General features: G+C 40.2%; 1 protein-coding gene across 2 annotated transcripts in view; it reads left to right on the top strand.

Annotated features, from left to right (window-relative positions):
* The window catches only part of ZDHHC13 (zinc finger DHHC-type palmitoyltransferase 13), a 54,450-nt gene that overhangs the window by 31,201 nt on the left and 7,058 nt on the right, over window positions 1-16,191 (top strand). For both annotated transcript variants that reach the window (XM_047692611.1, XM_047692612.1), the window contains exons 9-14: window positions 39-172; window positions 3,321-3,421; window positions 8,507-8,631; window positions 9,480-9,542; window positions 10,247-10,340; window positions 11,944-12,027. In XM_047692611.1, the coding sequence (XP_047548567.1) occupies window positions 39-172; window positions 3,321-3,421; window positions 8,507-8,631; window positions 9,480-9,542; window positions 10,247-10,340; window positions 11,944-12,027 (601 nt within the window). The remainder of the gene's footprint in view (window positions 1-38; window positions 173-3,320; window positions 3,422-8,506; window positions 8,632-9,479; window positions 9,543-10,246; window positions 10,341-11,943; window positions 12,028-16,191) is intronic.

Consider the following 16,191-nt stretch of genomic DNA (forward strand, 5'->3'; position numbering starts at 1 on the left):
AAATCCATAAGGTTCTAAAATTCTCAATCTCTTAATAGCTCTTCCTGCTGCTGATGCTTTCTGTGATTACCATGTGGGCTGTTGGATACATACTGGACTTCAATTCAGATTCTTGGCTTTTAAAAGGATGTCTTCTATTAACATTGTTTTTTCTGACATCTTTGCTTCCAAGGTGTGTATATTAGTCTTTGCAAGGCTGGTTATTGCATTTCCATTTGATTGCTTATTTCTCTTGTTGATCAGCTAGAATCATAGGTTTTTATTGAGCTATGAATGTTACTTACCACACAGAAAATTCTTCAGGGGTGGTGGGAGGGAAGGGCTTCGATAGTATATTATTTAGCTAAAAGCAAATTGGTCAACCCAATAATCTGATTGAATTGGCAGTTGGTGGAAAATAAAGGTCCTAGCTCACTTTTTGAATTGTTGATTTGGGTAAATAATGAGAAGATTTTTGTAACTGTTTTTATATCCTGAAACATTTTTGCCCATTTTTCCAGAAATGTTTTTTCCTTAATCTAAACTCATTTTAAGCTCATTGTTTTTGCTCTTAATGCTTTATAGTTGAAACAACCGAATTAAATAGTAGGAAATTAGTAGCTAAATTATAGTTAAAATAGTAGCTATGGTATGGTTCTGTTTTTAGGAAAATATTATGCATTATTATATATAGTCATGGTTAAGAGTCAGGTTGCCTGGGTTCAAGTCAGGCTTTACCACACAACATTCTGACATTGATTAAGTTGCTTTACCTCTCCACGCCTCACTTTGTTCATCTACAAAATGTGGATAATAATTGTGACAATCCTTGCTTCACAGTTAATGTATATACAGTGGTTAGAACCATGGCTGACACACATCACTCAATAACCCCAGTCTTTTCTCACTTCCATTTTTCAGTAAAATGGCACCCGGTTCCCTGTGTGAATAATGAGTGTCATCCTTGGATTACTTTCATCTTCGATTCTTCCCTTCCCACCAGCTCATCACCAAGTCCTTCCTGCCCTTTGTCCAGTTTGTTCTCTCCATCTCCACGACCGGCACCCCACACCGACGTCCCTATCTGGTCTTACTTCAGCTCTTATCCCTTTATAGTTCATCCCCATTTAGCAATCAGTGCGGTCTTTTAAAAAGGCAAATAAATTATTTTCTGCCTTTTCTCCTTGCTTAAAGCCCTCTGGTTCCTTTTCTGTGTCTTCAAAATAAAATCCAGACTCCTTGCCTGTGAGGTATTATGTGATTCAATCTCCCCTCTGATTTCATCTCTTTCCTCTCTTCCCTTCTTTGCTCTTCTACCTTCTTTCTGTTTCTAGAACACATTGTTGAGCTCATGCCCAGCCTCCCCCCCCAGCCCTGGGCCTTGGCTCTTGCTTCTGTCTTTGTCTGAAGTGTTCCAGTACATATTGTTGTAGAGCAGGGTCACTTCCTTAGGCTGTCCCTGACTAACCCTCTGCATCACTGTTTGATTTCCTTCATAGCACTTCATCACCGTTTCCTGGAGTGTTAAGGCCCCTATAAATAGGAAACTTGTTTCTCCTGCTCAATATTTTCACTTAGTGAATGAAAGAAAAATGTAATGATGATGATCCATAGAAAAGGATCTAAAAGGAAATACAGTGTTGCTCTCTTCAGAGTGTGGTGTTCAGTATTCCTATGCCCTTTTTTGCTTGCCAGCGTTTTCCGGAATAAGCATGAGCCACTTGAGTCATAAGAAAAAACAAAGTATTAGAGGAAGCTTACTCTTGGTCATGCAAGAGCAGGACAATTGGTGGGGAATTAATTAGAATATAAATGCAAAGTAAAAACTTACATTTCTGAAAAATAACAGAATGCCTAAAATTGCCTGTTATTCAGAAAACTTGTAACTTAGAGATATTTATTCATTTTCCACTAATTAGATTGACTCCATTGCCAAAGACATTTTAAGCCAAATCACCAGGCATCTCAGTCATTGCTTTGGGGTTTTTGTTTTCGCTTTGGCTTTTTCAGAGAGAAAGCCAGACCTGGCAGTATCTACTCACCTAGGATAGGAGCATTTGAGATTTCATCTGTTCTGGTAGAAACTAACAGTGTGCAAAAATCATATGAAACTCTTGTTTCTGCTGACAGTGTGTCGAGGGCTTCATAAGCTAGGCTTGGCATATGGACACAGGTCAAATGGGAGACAAATGCATATGGCACCTTTATCCATCCTGCTTTTATTTCCGACTTACCCTTCTGTAGAGACCCAGTTTCATGGAGCTTAGGCAGCTGCAAACTTCTACTACGATTCCGGCTCCAGGGCCAGTTGCTTATCAATCCAGGCTGCTCTGTGGTGCCTGTTATAAGAAGGCAGGTCATGGTCGCAGACTTACAAATCAGGTAGTTCACTGCACTGCTTAATTCAGTCAAACATCAAACACATTTGCGCTGCGGAAGCTCAGGTCAGGCTGCGGAGGATCCGTGGGCTCTGTTTGGTCTACTCTGGCAGCATTTTATGTGCCTGAAGTTTGGGATCTTCAGTTTTTCTGAAATATTTTATCATGATGGTGCTCATGATCTTGATCGCTTTTTAAAAAGTCCTTTTCCTACCTGTCATCAACCATTGTTTTTTCCTGGTATAACATTGTAAAACAGATCCAGGTAAACTCTGTTCATGCACGGATTTAGTATATTGAGTATTTAACACAAAAGACAGATTTTTTTTTTTTCTTTTGAAACCCCAGTAGCGACAGTTGAGTAAGTGATATGTAGCCTTCCACGTTGCCTGTTACCCAAGCAGGAGGGTTTGCGTTCTGACCACTGGTGCCACTTTTAGCCTTTATAGATCTTTTTACGTGGCCTGTCTGCCTCTCAGGCTGGTTGTGGGATGAAACCGCTTAGGGTTGTGTGCATCTGTTTTGTTTTTAAAAATATGCTCCTGTCCTCCAGAAGGAAGCATGTTAAACATGAAGGTGAATTGCCCAAGTATTTACAGTTTTTGCATTTTGGAACATTTGATGCCAAAAAGAAATACACGTATGATACGTCACAATAGAACGGAAGAATCATTGCAAATAGAAAGTTATGGGGAATGAAATACTGTAGAAGTTAGTTACAAGAACTGGAACGTGCATCTCTGCTTTACTTTTCTCATGGAAAATGGGGTGAGGTGGCGGCAAATGCTCAGTTACTGGGTGGGAAGCTTCACACTGGAAGCGCTGGGTGCTGAAAGCCGTTGCTGCTGCCGTTACTTGAGGGGATTGTTACTATTACTGTTATTTAAGGGGACGTAGAACTAAAATTAATATGGACCATACTTGTTTTCACTAATATTCTGTGTATTTCCCTTTCTCTTTTAGGTTCTTGGTCGGGTATAAGAGCTTCATATACTTACCAACGGTCTTCCTGCTAAGTTCCATTTTTTGGATATTTGTGACTTGGTTCATCTTATTCTTTCCTCATATCCTTAAAGCTGAAATTTAAATATTTATCTCATTTTGCCTTTCAACAGTAGTAATGCTAGTTAGAAATTTAGATAATAGGAGAGATCCAGGGAATGCAACTCCTATTTGTAGTCATTTTAATTATTCTGGTTGACGAGGTTTAGTGTTGAAAATCTTCTCAGTTCTGGAAATAATCTTAGAGCACACCATGGAACCGGTAGGGGTCTAGAATTCATTACTCACAGGAAAGAAACAGTAGAATGAATTATTATTTTACTTGGACCCATAAACATTTGTTGTATTGCCTTGAGATACTCTCTTCAAGGTCAGATGGTTCTTTTAACTTGGTTGGCAGTGACAGTTGATTAATAAATCTTCTGGGTATCAAGATGGCCTGTACGGGAGGGGTATTTGGGGAAACGTGTCCTCCTCAGCTGTGGTCAGCACAGTGTTGCTGTCTATAGCCGTGATTCTCAATCCACACTAAAAATACATTTACATTGCCACCCAAAATGTACGTGAAACAGAAAATTGATACTCCCGATATGTGCTTTACTCTGAAATTTTGTTACTTTATGATGTTCTATTTCCTTTTTAAAAATGCTGGTCACAGCGCACTTAATTCTTTCATGGCCTGCTAACGGATGGCAGCTGTTTTCAAACCAAAAGAACTCCTCTAAGGAATAGGTTTATCTGTTGAGGAACTGGGCTCAGGCCAAGGCCAGCTTGGGAGGTGTGTTGTGCTCTTGGGGTTGACTGAGCCTAGTCACGTAGAAGTGGGGATAGGGCATACTTCCTGGTTTACAGCTATTTATAGCTCCCAGTAGGAGGGAGGTATTTTTGTCTGATTTTTATCTTCCCACCTCTTTCCAGGTTCCTATTTCCCCTGCAGAGACTAGGAAGCCATTATAACCTTGCTTTCTTTATAGGGTAGGGGAAGAAGGAATGTGGTAGATAGAAATGTACCTATAAACATACTCCCTCAGCTTCTGTGTTGTCTCTTTCTGGTAATGGCATCTTTGAAAAGAAAGAATGGTGTTCATGAGAGAGATGCATATACTCAATTGAGGAATATTTTTTCCATGGGAATCAATGTGAAACGAGAGAGGCAGATGAGTTCTCAGTGTGCATACGTTTCCTTTCATCATAGTATGTTTATACTTCAATGATGCTTTTTGTTTCTGAGCCTTATCTCTAATATTCTTCAGATTCCTTTAATGTAAATGAGTGGTACAGCATACCGTGGAGTTCATTTGGCTTTTATCAAAGAGGTTATTACATATAGCCTTTGTCTCATGATTACTAATGTGGGGGCAGCTTTGTAAGCACTAGCCTCATGACCACTGCTTAATGGAGGCTTGGATGATATTATGTAATATAAAAATACATTATAAGTAATGAGCGTATTAAACAATAGCACAGTATACACCCAGAATCACTTGGAGAAATCCCAAGGCTGGTATATTCAAGGATAATTGACATCATTCTAAGGGGTGGCTGGCATTTTTGCTTAACAGCCCAAGTAGTGGTAGAGTAAACACAGTTTTAAACTTGTGTTTCTTGATGAATTTTTAAAATTTGAGCAATTCACAGTATTTCGCTTTTGGCAGAAAAAGTGAGATACTGTTTATATTGAATTATTTCAACTTTGCTGAAGTAATATCAATAAGAATGTGGCTCCACTGTAGTTTTGAGAGTCTCAACTACAGAACTTAGTATTCAGGTGAGTTTCCTTACAAGCAGTCACCATCTGTGACGATGCCATTAATCAGAAGAATTGATTTCCAAAGCTAGACAGATTCTTAGGATGTCAGAGTGGACAGGATGGGATATTTTCCTTGCCTGTGCCGCCGAAAGCCCTTTGATCCACATGCCCCTGTGAACCTGCTACTGGTGAGTGTCAGTCAGTAGGTGGCAGACTTCGCCGTCAGATCAGTGTTTTGAGAGCTGAATGTTAAATGCTGTTTGAAACTGCTCTGGGTATGACTTGACTGTGCTACCTTGTAAAGACCCATCCTGACTAGTTAGACTGATCTTGTCTCAGATTGCCAAGTCTGGATTGTGAGGGAGTGTCCCCTCTCACAGTCTATTATGGGAAAGTGTCTGGGGCGCTGTGGAAGGAGTACTGTCTTCTGAATCAGTCAGAATGAGTTTGAGTTTGGTTCTTTTTCTGACTCGTCATGTACCATTGGGCACGTTATTTAATTTCTCTGAGTCTCAGTTTTGCCATTAAAAAAATTCCTGAAGGATAAGAGTACCAAGTTCATAGGATGGCTGCAAGGATTACTGTACTGTGATGTCTGTAAAATGCTGACCCCATTGCGTAATCGGCATTTTCTAAATAATACTTACGTCATTATTAATTACTCTTATGAATAAAATCTGTGTGGAAGGCTGCATGTTGAAATTAATTTTAAGGGAAGCTCTAGGTTTGTTCCTCAGAAGATCACTTCCTTTTGGTGCCTTTTATATGTTCAGCATTAATGTATATGGCTTTTATGAAGCAGGATCAAATGGAAAAAGTAGGACCTTACTGATGCATTTGGAGGTGAGATTAAGAACCAGAAATGGTGACGTACAAAATGTTATGTCTATACCTCTGGCTTGTTGCGGAAGGAGTGATGCAGCTTCAGATCAGGTTAAAGAGTAAGAGCTTTGACTAAAAGCCCCATGTAGGGAGTGATCTAGCTGCCAAGGAAGCAGCTGTATTCTCCAGTAATAAATAGTACAAGGACGTGAGTGTCCCCGCAAAGGACAACAGCAGTCGCACTGTCCCTAGCACTGGTCAGGACAACCCTGAAGTGTGTCTGCTCTGTTTTGAATTCTGTTCTTTTGAGAGAGAAATGGACAAACAGGAGCGTAAAGCAGAACATGACCAGGAGACTGTTGCTGAACAAGGAACAAGGTTGCTGCTTATCCTGGAGGTGTGAGTGCTGCCATCCGGTGTCACGTGTTCGGAAGTCTATCACTTGGAAGCCAATGCATTGTATGGAATGGACATTGAATAAAACTGTATTGAACAAAGGAGGAGTAAGCTTCTGTAGGGTATAGATCGAAGGACAGCTATAGTGTAGATCTGTAGTGTAGAGCTAAAAGATCTAAGGAATGAAAAACAGTCCCAAGTTACAGAAAGGCAAATTTCATTTCCATATTGAAAGACTTTTTAACTGCAAAGAGTCACCGGCTAACTGACGAGGCTGAGGTGTGTATAAGGTCTGAGTACCACAGAACAGGCATCTTTAGATTCAGGGAAGGGCAAGAATTCTTCTCTGTAGGCGATCAAGAAAGACCTTCAAGGGGAAGGAGAGTGTGTTAGGTCTCGAAGGCAGTTAGGGCTTGGACATCCTCAAAGTGTGCTTCTGGAAGTAGCTGGGGACGGTGGGGAGCATTTGAGGTTAATGAACCACACAAAGCAAGGGCATGGAAGCAAGGAACATTTGGCTTTTATGTGAGGGGATAGAATGCATTCATTTTACTTGGAGAGAGAGGCTCCAGTGATTCTCCTGCGATTTGTTCTGAAAGTTATTCAGAATAGGAGCCCAGAGTTCAGTCAGGTCCATATGCGGAATCATACGCTTCAGCTGAATGTGTTTTTGAGGATGTGTCATGTGTGCCGATCAAAGTTCAGTGGGAAGAAAGCAGGATGTGTTTCTGTAACTAAAGGTCTTGACTTACGTACTCTGAAACAATGCTGTTAATTCATTCTAAGTAAACTTTATTTTTTGGAATTCCATTTCGCACAACTCTTCCAGATTCTATCTCTTTTTTAAAGCCAGGCACTTCTGTAGACAAATGGATACGTTTAACCACCAAGGTTTGTTCCTGCCTACCTCAACCAGATGTGGTTGCTGCGGTTTTTGTGGGTTGGAGCAGTGCTTCTCGAACTGTTCTGTGCATGTGGACCCCTTAAGGATCTAGTTAAAATCCAGAGTCTGATCCTGCAAATCTGGGCTGAGGTCTGAAGCTCAAGTGCCTCTCTAACAAGCTCCCAGGGAAAGCCATTGCTATGGGTCTATGGACCACACTTTAAATAGCAAGGGTTAGAGTCTATTTTATGGCCATCTTTTCCACTCCAAAGTTTGGCACAGGACAGCTTGAGGGGTGCCTGGGTGGCTCATTTGGCTAAGTGTCTGCCTTCAGCTCAGGTCATGATCTCAGGGTTCTGGGATCGAGCCCTGTGTCAGGCTTCCTGCTCACCCAGGAGTCTGCTTCTCCCACTCCCTCTGCCCTCCTCCCTCCACCCCCAACTAGTGCTTACTCACTCTCTCTCTCTCTCTCCCTTGAAATAAATAAAATCTTTTTAAAAAGCTTGATAATACCTTCGAAGGCAGATACAGTTACCATGTCGATGATGATTTAAATTGGGCAAGGAGAAATGGTTTACTACTGGTGTATTGGCTAATTACTTGGTGCACCTTCATTCATCTTTCCCTAGAGCAAAATTTTGCTTTTTATACAAGGAATTTGTATCATTTCAAAATGGGTAATGTTTATCCTTGAAATACTTTTTATCTTAATGTGTCTATAATATGTTCCTTTCCCAAAATAGCATTTGATTTGTAATTACCTTGCACAGAGAGCCAATTTTTTTGTGTATTTCTAAATTAATACAACCTAATACATCACAGGGATTCATTGTTAAACTTTCAATTAGGAAATTTTTGCAAGCATTTATCTAATATATAAAGAAATATTTTTAGTTGGAATCTCTGAATCAAGGGGTTTGTTTCTTTGATTTTGTTTAAATGATCAATAAATATTCTTTTTGATACTTACAAGAGAGCTATAGTTACACCATGAGAGATTAACTTATTTGGATCTGAAATGTTTTTCAGTCCTCAGGATATTCCTCATACATTACAATTATTCCTATCAATATTTCATGAGTGTCAACTAATCGGGAGGGATTAATTACTAGCAACTATGAGCAAATTCCTGTAGAACAGAGGATGGGGCCAGGTCTGGGGGCAGGGATATGTATATGTAACGGAAAGTGAGGATAGAATGCAGAGAGATTTTCAGGCACCAGTGATGGAATTTGCTTATGTCATAATCATACCGTTCTTAGTGGAAGTTGATACATTCCTTAACGTGGCTTTCACATCAAGCAGGCACCCCTTTCTATTTTGCTTTCCTTCTCAGCATAATAGGCTTCCTCTACTTTTTCTACAAGACTTGGGCAACTGATCCAGGCTTTACTAAAGCTTCTGAAGAAGAAAGGAAAACGGTGAGCTTTCTTTACAATGTTCCCTTTTTAATTTTTTTTTTTAAATAAGAAGTTCATAGCAATGTTGGTGTTCGTCATGGCTGCATCTCTAGTGCTGGCAAGTAATAGCTGTGACATAAATCAACAAAGTTGAGATTTCTCCAGGTCGTGCTTTTGTTTATTTATGTAAAAATCTTAAAAAATATTTTTATTTTCTCTTAAAGTCATACCCACCAAGACTTTTTCAAATGTAATTTCTGTCAGCAAACCTGATCTCGGTTTCTTCACAGTAACATATAGATAATGATCATTTAGCTTAAGTTCTCCCAATTTAATACATGGAGAGTAAGTAGGCAGGGGCAAGGGGGGAGTCCTCACTGACAAGAGATGCCCTTCTCTTCCTCAGATGTGAAGCTGTCAGTTGACCTGCATGGCTTCCTTTGCTTGTGAATGCTTAGGAGTCGGGGAGAGTATCGTTGTTTGTGTTACCTCTATCCAGTGTTCCTGAAAGATAAGCCATGGTGCTTATAACCATCAGTTCTGATGTCTACTGATGAGTTTTGTTTCTTTTTTATAAGTGTATATATGTGTATGTCTTTTTCTCTAACAGATTATAAGTAGGGGATGCTTGCCATTCACGGAGAGATGGGGAGGTATAATTTTGTGCTTTCTAATTTATTGGCTGTGCTTGAAAATGCAGCCTTGAAAAGTCACATTATTTTCAGGTATACGATGATTTGGTGGCAGGTATTCCAGATTGCTTTTCTGGCTGCCTCAGTTTGGAGAGAGAGCTGGGAGAATGGTCTATAACATGCATTATACATTCCCTAGTAACACGTAATCATAAGGTCAAATTTCATGCCTTTCAGAATATCATCACCCTTGCAGAGACTGGCTGTCTGGACTTCAGAACGTTTTGTACATCATGTCTTGTGAGTCTTTTTTTCTTTCCCCCCTGTAGTAAGCAAGCAGATTCTTGGTAACATTTCTCATGTAAACCTTCATTAAATCTTCATGGTATATTTGTACATCTGCATTTTTACCAGGTTCCAATTTTGTATTACTATTAGAATAGTTTTCTGCCTTGAGTGTATGAGGGAATGTTTATAGTTTCTTCAAGTTGCCTGTGGTTAAATCTCTCTGAATGATCTGTAGTATATTTGGATTGCTTTTTTCTACCACGAAGCATATAGTAGAACTAACTTCAACTCACAGGCTCACGATGACCCTAGAAACCACTTAGTGAAACCTCTCATTTTGCAGTTGAGGAATCAAGGCCTAGAGGGAGGAAGTAACTTCCCCCAAATTATTGGCAGAGCTAGAAATGTAACTTGCATTTCCTTTTTCCTTTTTCTTAATCCAGTGCTCATTCTGCTTCCTGGTGCTGCCTCACTTCCCTTTCATCAGTGTGAAAAGGCTCTGGAAGTCAAATCCCTTTTAGTGATGGCCTAATCAAAATAGATATCTGGAAGTAAATATTAATAAGGCATTCCAGAGCCTCAACATGAACTAATGGTCTACTTAGGATTATCTGTGCCTGTGTCTTTAGGATTTAGGAGTAAGATTTTGCTTGTGACTTGTTACCACTTTAAGACACTGATATTTTTGCTTAGACCTGTCTTAATTGCCCACTTAGGTAAGGAAGCCTTTAAGGTCACTTCATTGCCACGTGTGTAACTCCTGTGTCGCTCGATATGATCAACATTGTCTGTGGACTGGACGGTGCATAGGTGAGAGATGGAATTTTTTTAGTTAACACTAAGAAGTTAAGCATATATTTAGCTATGTGTGTGTGATTCATAGAAAAAAGTGGAAGGCCATCTAAAGGGTCCATTTGGGGGCTCTTATGGAGAATCCTTTCATGGTGTAACACTCTTGGAAAACTGTCAGTGTTGATAAGAATTAATGTGGTTTGTATAGTATTTTAGAGTTTATAAAGCACTTTTGAATATAGTATCCTATTCGATCATCAGGGCACATCCCAAAGTTGGTATTACTATATCCATTTTAGAGGTGAAAAAATACTAAAGGTAAATTATTTGCTTGAGATTGTTTTAGGAATACCAGTCTTCTATACCAAATTACCAGGTTCTTAGCATGTTTTGTGACTTGAGTCTCTCCTTTACTCCTCCACTTGCCTCCTTCAAAGCTCAGGTAGGACCCAGACCCAGAGAGGATGGGGACTGTTCCTTGTCCTGACCCCTGTAAAAACCAGGGGTTTATTATGAGGAACTGCAGAGGAACTATGGTCATTTATCTCCAGCAGAGGAAATCCTTTTAAAATCCTGAACAAAAGGCTGCTTCACAGCCAGGTTTCTTTGGTGCATTTTGATGTTCTCTTGTATTCCTAGAGAATAGGTGAAGAGGTAATTCTTAGGGCCCCAAGCTTCATAGATGCCATCCCACTGTAAAGATGGGATGGCTAGCATTATAGCCAGCAGCTTTGAATGGAAGTGGTAAAACACAGTCATGAGCCCATATGTTTTGATTACACGCATTTGACATAGTGATCTCATGGGCATCCTCTTGTTTGGTTGCCATAGGCCTATGAAGCAGACAGAAGAAATCTTATCTCCATATTAAAAGCAAGGACACTAGATCAGAGAAGTTAAATGACTTGCCTACATTCACACAGCTGCTGATCTGTGAACCTAGGTCTCCCCATTGCAGTGGGCATTCCTCCTCCTGGACTGTGCTTCCTTCAGAGAAATGGGGACGTGGTAGTAATTTAGTGTCATTAGCATCAACGTGCTCCCAACTGCAGCATCAAGAGAGCAACGTACACGAGAGTGGAGCTTGGTTGCTTGGCCCTGTTGCCCCTACTTCACTTCTGTAGACCTTTCTCAGGCTGCAGGTTGCCCCTCTTCTCCTGTGTTTAGTCTCCTGCAACATATCTATGTACTGCTCTTCAGATTAATTTTCTCTATTCTTCCGATCAAGTGGATCTCTGATGTTCTGAAATTGCACTTCTTAACTCATCACATGGAAGGAAGGAAGGAATAGGGTATGTCTGCCCAAAGTCCTGCTGTCTCCCCTTCCTCCGGCACAGTCTTAGGCCCTCCTAGTGCTACATGTGTTTAGTAGATCTTGTTCTGTCCAGAAAACGATGTCTTTTAGGTAAGCAACGAATAAATATTAGTTCAGTTAACATGGACAGTTGCGCATGACATATCAGAGCTGTTTGGTTTTGTTTTAATGGTATTTAAAAGCAAAGCATAAGCTTATTTATTTTTTACTTTGGTGAAGGCTTTTGACAAGAAAGTGGCTAATAAAGTTTTGATATGGAAAATCATTGTAAGAAAGTATTAACTATGTTTTTTCTTTTTGATGTAGGTTTTGGCAACCATCGCTATTTCATATTCTTCTTACTTTTTCTTTCCATTGTTTGTGACTGGATTATATATGAATCTTTCATCTGTAAGTATAAGTTTTTCTTAAAACAAGCTCATGAACTCATACCCACATGCATTTTTCTTGGTAAATTCTTGTATATCCCATTCTGACTGGGTGACGATAAACCATACCCCTAATAAAAATGAAACGGCCGCCTCCAAGACTCAGCATTGGGAAGCTGCAAGAAATGCTCAGAGCGATTAGTTGTCAGCACTTGGCAAGAGATTGGGCCTCTCTTAAAGGGACCTTGATGGATTTGAGAAGTGGTCAACAATACAAATTCATTTAAGGCAAAGTGTAGATTGATCACCTAGTGAAGTGAAGAAAAATTAGCTGCTCAGGAACAAAGCTAGGGAAGTGAGAAGTAAATACAAGAGGAAAAAGAACAGGTTGGCAGCGGAGAGGTTAAGGGTGGGCGGAAGTGACCACAGTAGAGAAGGAACAAAAGTCTGACTGCCCGTGCCATTTGGTAAATGTCAAGTCACAGAGCTAATGGGACAGCTAATAGTCGTTGCAAGTTTGGAAATCATGACTTGGAAGAAAACCTTAGACCATTTATTCTGCATCCCTGAGAAGGGAAAATAACTTCTCAGTAGCAGTGTGAACACGCATGGAGGGAGCTCATGTAGGGAGTGACATCCGGCTATTCCAAGGTGATTAACCAAGAAGAACAGGGTTTAAGTTGAAGCAAGGATTTGGGTTAACTCTCAATTGTATGGCTATGCTTCGCAAACCTTAGAGTAGGTTACCTAACTGGGAAAACCCATAGCTCTCGTAGTTTATTTTGGTCTTAATTGTTTATTATTTATTTATTTTGAAGGCTTTGGTAGAATCTGGCCTCACTACGAATCTGTTTCCACCCACCCTCCTGTTATATTCATGCTCAGGTCTTAGATTTTGCCAATAGAACACAAGTTTATTTCCTGAGCTAAAATGTGGAATGATGCAGGAAGATGTTAGGAATGTTTTTTCTACTTTATTTTCTTTTTTCCTTAACATCCCAAGTACCACCCCTCCCTACCTTCCCCTTTCCCCTACTCCAGTTTTCTTTAAATTTTGTTTCGTTCTTGAAAAAGAAATCTTCCTACTCTGTCCCTAAGCCTCCCAGTCCCCTTCCCCCGAAACATCCAGTATTACAAGTTTTGGTTTGTTTGGGGTTTCATTTTTCGAGATTCTTAATATCTATGTGAAATGGTGTCTTTTTTGCAACAGCATAGGCATGGAGAGGGCTTCAAGTTACCTTGTTGGCTCCTTTCCCCTCTGACACCTTGGATGTCTGTGATCAGTAGGAAATGCTTTTGTAGCTCAATGTGACCGTCACCATCTCAAATGGAGCAAATAGTCAGAAGGTTGTGATCTCTGGTCTCATTTCTTTTTTTTTTTTTTTTTTTTTTTTTTTTTTAAAGATTTTATTTATTTATTTGACAGAGAGAAATCACAAGTAGGCAGAGAGGCAGGCAGAGAGAGAGGAGGAAGCAGGCTCCCTGCTGAGCAGAAAGCCCAATGTGGGGCTCGAACCCAGGACCTGGGATCATGACCTGAGCCGAAGGCAGCGGCTTAACCCACTGAGCCACCCAGGCGCCCCTCTGGTCTCATTTCTTGTCAAAGGCCATCAGTAATCCTGAGATTGGAATCCAAAAACCTCTTAAATTATGTCCTGTGGTATAAGAAATGAAAGATGTCTTGACAGTTCTATTGAAAGAACTGCCCTTTTAAGGCCTAACAATAAAACATATCCCTGGAAAACCTTTTTAAGCTGGCCCATGGACCAACTTGTCCCTTGGACTTGATCCTAAGGGACACGAGCCAGATTTTACACCACTCTTGTCTCTCCTGCTTCTCTCTTCACTAAAAATAGTCACCTTTGTTTGGTGTCTGTGTCAAGCATAAGACTGTATTGATAAGGACAGAAGTAATTTTCCATCACTTTCGTTCTTTCCAGGTTGCTTTCTTATTACATGCATTGGTTCTTCCCTCTACTTTGTCTTTATTCCCTGGCTCTGATCCAATTTCTATATTTTCTTAGGAACGGTCACATTTTATATTCGCTTGCAACCATGTAGGCTAGCTGAACGTATTTGGTTACTTTTACCCCATTGGTATTCAGACAGTATTTCTTTACACCAAATGAGGACATTGTAGTATTTATCATTATTTCACAGATGGAAAAAATGAACTTGTGCTTCACTTTTCTAGTGAGGCCTCACTATCATCCCACCCTCGTGGTTTTCCATGAAAATTCCTGTTGCTAGGGCCTTGACGTGCGTCCTCCTCGTGTGAGCCAACGGCAGCTGCTTTGGGTTCCCTGCAGAAATAGCTGCATCTATTTCATCTTCCGTGAGGTCTGCTTGCAGGGTGGATACTCAGAAGTGTCAGCCTCCTACATGTTACAGGGAGAAAGATGTTTTTTTTAATTTATTTTATTTTATGTTAAAGATTTTATTTATTTATTCATGAGAGACACAGAGAGAGAGAGAGAGAGAGAGAGAGAGAGAAAAGGAGGTGAAGGGAGAAGCAGACTCCCCACTAAGCAGGGAACCCAACTCGGGGCTCATTTCCAGCACCTGGGATCATGACCTGAGCCAAAGGCAGACGCCCAACCAACTGAGCCACCAGGCACCCTGAAAGATTTTAGATCATTGTTAGAAAGAACATAACTGTCAGAGCTATCTAAAGATGAAAATGATTAGCCTAGAACAGTAGGAGTCCCCTGTCATTAACCAATGACCACCTGATAAGAATGTATTAGTATTACATATGAAAGTTTTATAGTGCATAAGATAATGTATGTCCCATTTGTAGCCATATCTTTGACATTAATTCTAAAGTCAATCCTATAAAAATTTCAGTTTGAGGTCATGCTGTATTATTCAAAAAATTCCCAGAAGAGAGCAGTAGAAATCCATAAGCTCAAAGAAAGTAGGTATTCTTTTCCATGCAGCAGCTATTCCCTCTACCTGCTGTTGGGAATTACATTCTTTTTTTTTTGTCATATCAGGTGCATGGATCGCATCTTTGAGCAGCTCGAAAAGAGAGCATAATTTGCCTTAACTTGTTGCCTTGATCGTTACTCTGTGATGATTGCCCTTAGAATGCTTCTGACATATAGTCATGAAAGATGGTTAGGAACCAAATGAGACTCAAAAGGGGGAAAAAATAGATTTTAAGATTAAAATATTTTTATATATTTATATGTGTGTGTGTGTGTGTATAAAAAATTATTAAAATTTTTAAGACGGGTAATAGTAAAGTTAGGGATTCATTTTCTTTCCGTCCTAGGAGCTCTTAAGTGCTGCTTTGGGAAAATGTCTGAAACTACGTATCAAATTGTTGGAGGCATTTATGAAACCTCAAGGTGCAAATTTGCAGAGTTCTTTTATTTATTTATTTTTTTAAGATTTTTTTTTTTTTTTTTTAAATTTGAGAGAGAGCCAATGAGAGCATGAAAGGGGAGAAGGTCAGAAGGAGAAGCAGACTCCCCATGGAGCTGGGAGCCTTATGCAGGACTTGATCCTGAGACTCCAGGATCATGACCTGAGCTGAAGGTAGTTGCTTAACCAACTGAGCCACCCAGGCACCCCAAATTTGCAGAGTTCTTGTTTCAAAAATGATTTGCCCTTTATACACAGTCCTGGTGCCTACACAAGTCATTGGCTTTACAAAATCTTGCAGACTTGTTCCCTTGTTCTTGCCGCTGCCTACCCACATTCTCCTTACTGCTGCCCTTAGCTGCATGGGTTATGGAGTCACGAGGGCCATGGTGAAGTTCTGCCTTTTCCTAGGGCGTCTCTCACGATTCCCTTACCTGAACTTTCTCCCCCTACAGGATGAATCATGGTGCCAGTGCACCATGGTACTTCTGTACCCCCAATAACCGCAAGCTGTTAGGTCGTGTTCCAGTGGTATCTGGGTGCTTACGGGATTTCTTGTGCCTACAGCAATGGCCTGTGGATCTGAACCCTTACAGACTCATCTCTTGCTGTGTATCCTAAACAATGAGTTTTCTAAGCAGATATTTATTAAACAGAGCTGTTCTCCATTATCAAGTCCTTGAACAGTTAACTTCAAGCCAGTTTATTTTATGCTGAATATACGATGGTTTTAGTGGTGGTGTTACAGACCTTTTTTACTTTTATTCCTTTCCTGCCAACCACCAATGCAATGCTGTCGTAGTCTTCATGAGCAGTG

The sequence above is a fragment of the Lutra lutra genome, chromosome 10, assembly GCF_902655055.1.
Source record: "Lutra lutra chromosome 10, mLutLut1.2, whole genome shotgun sequence".
Classification (NCBI taxonomy): domain Eukaryota; kingdom Metazoa; phylum Chordata; class Mammalia; order Carnivora; family Mustelidae; genus Lutra; species Lutra lutra.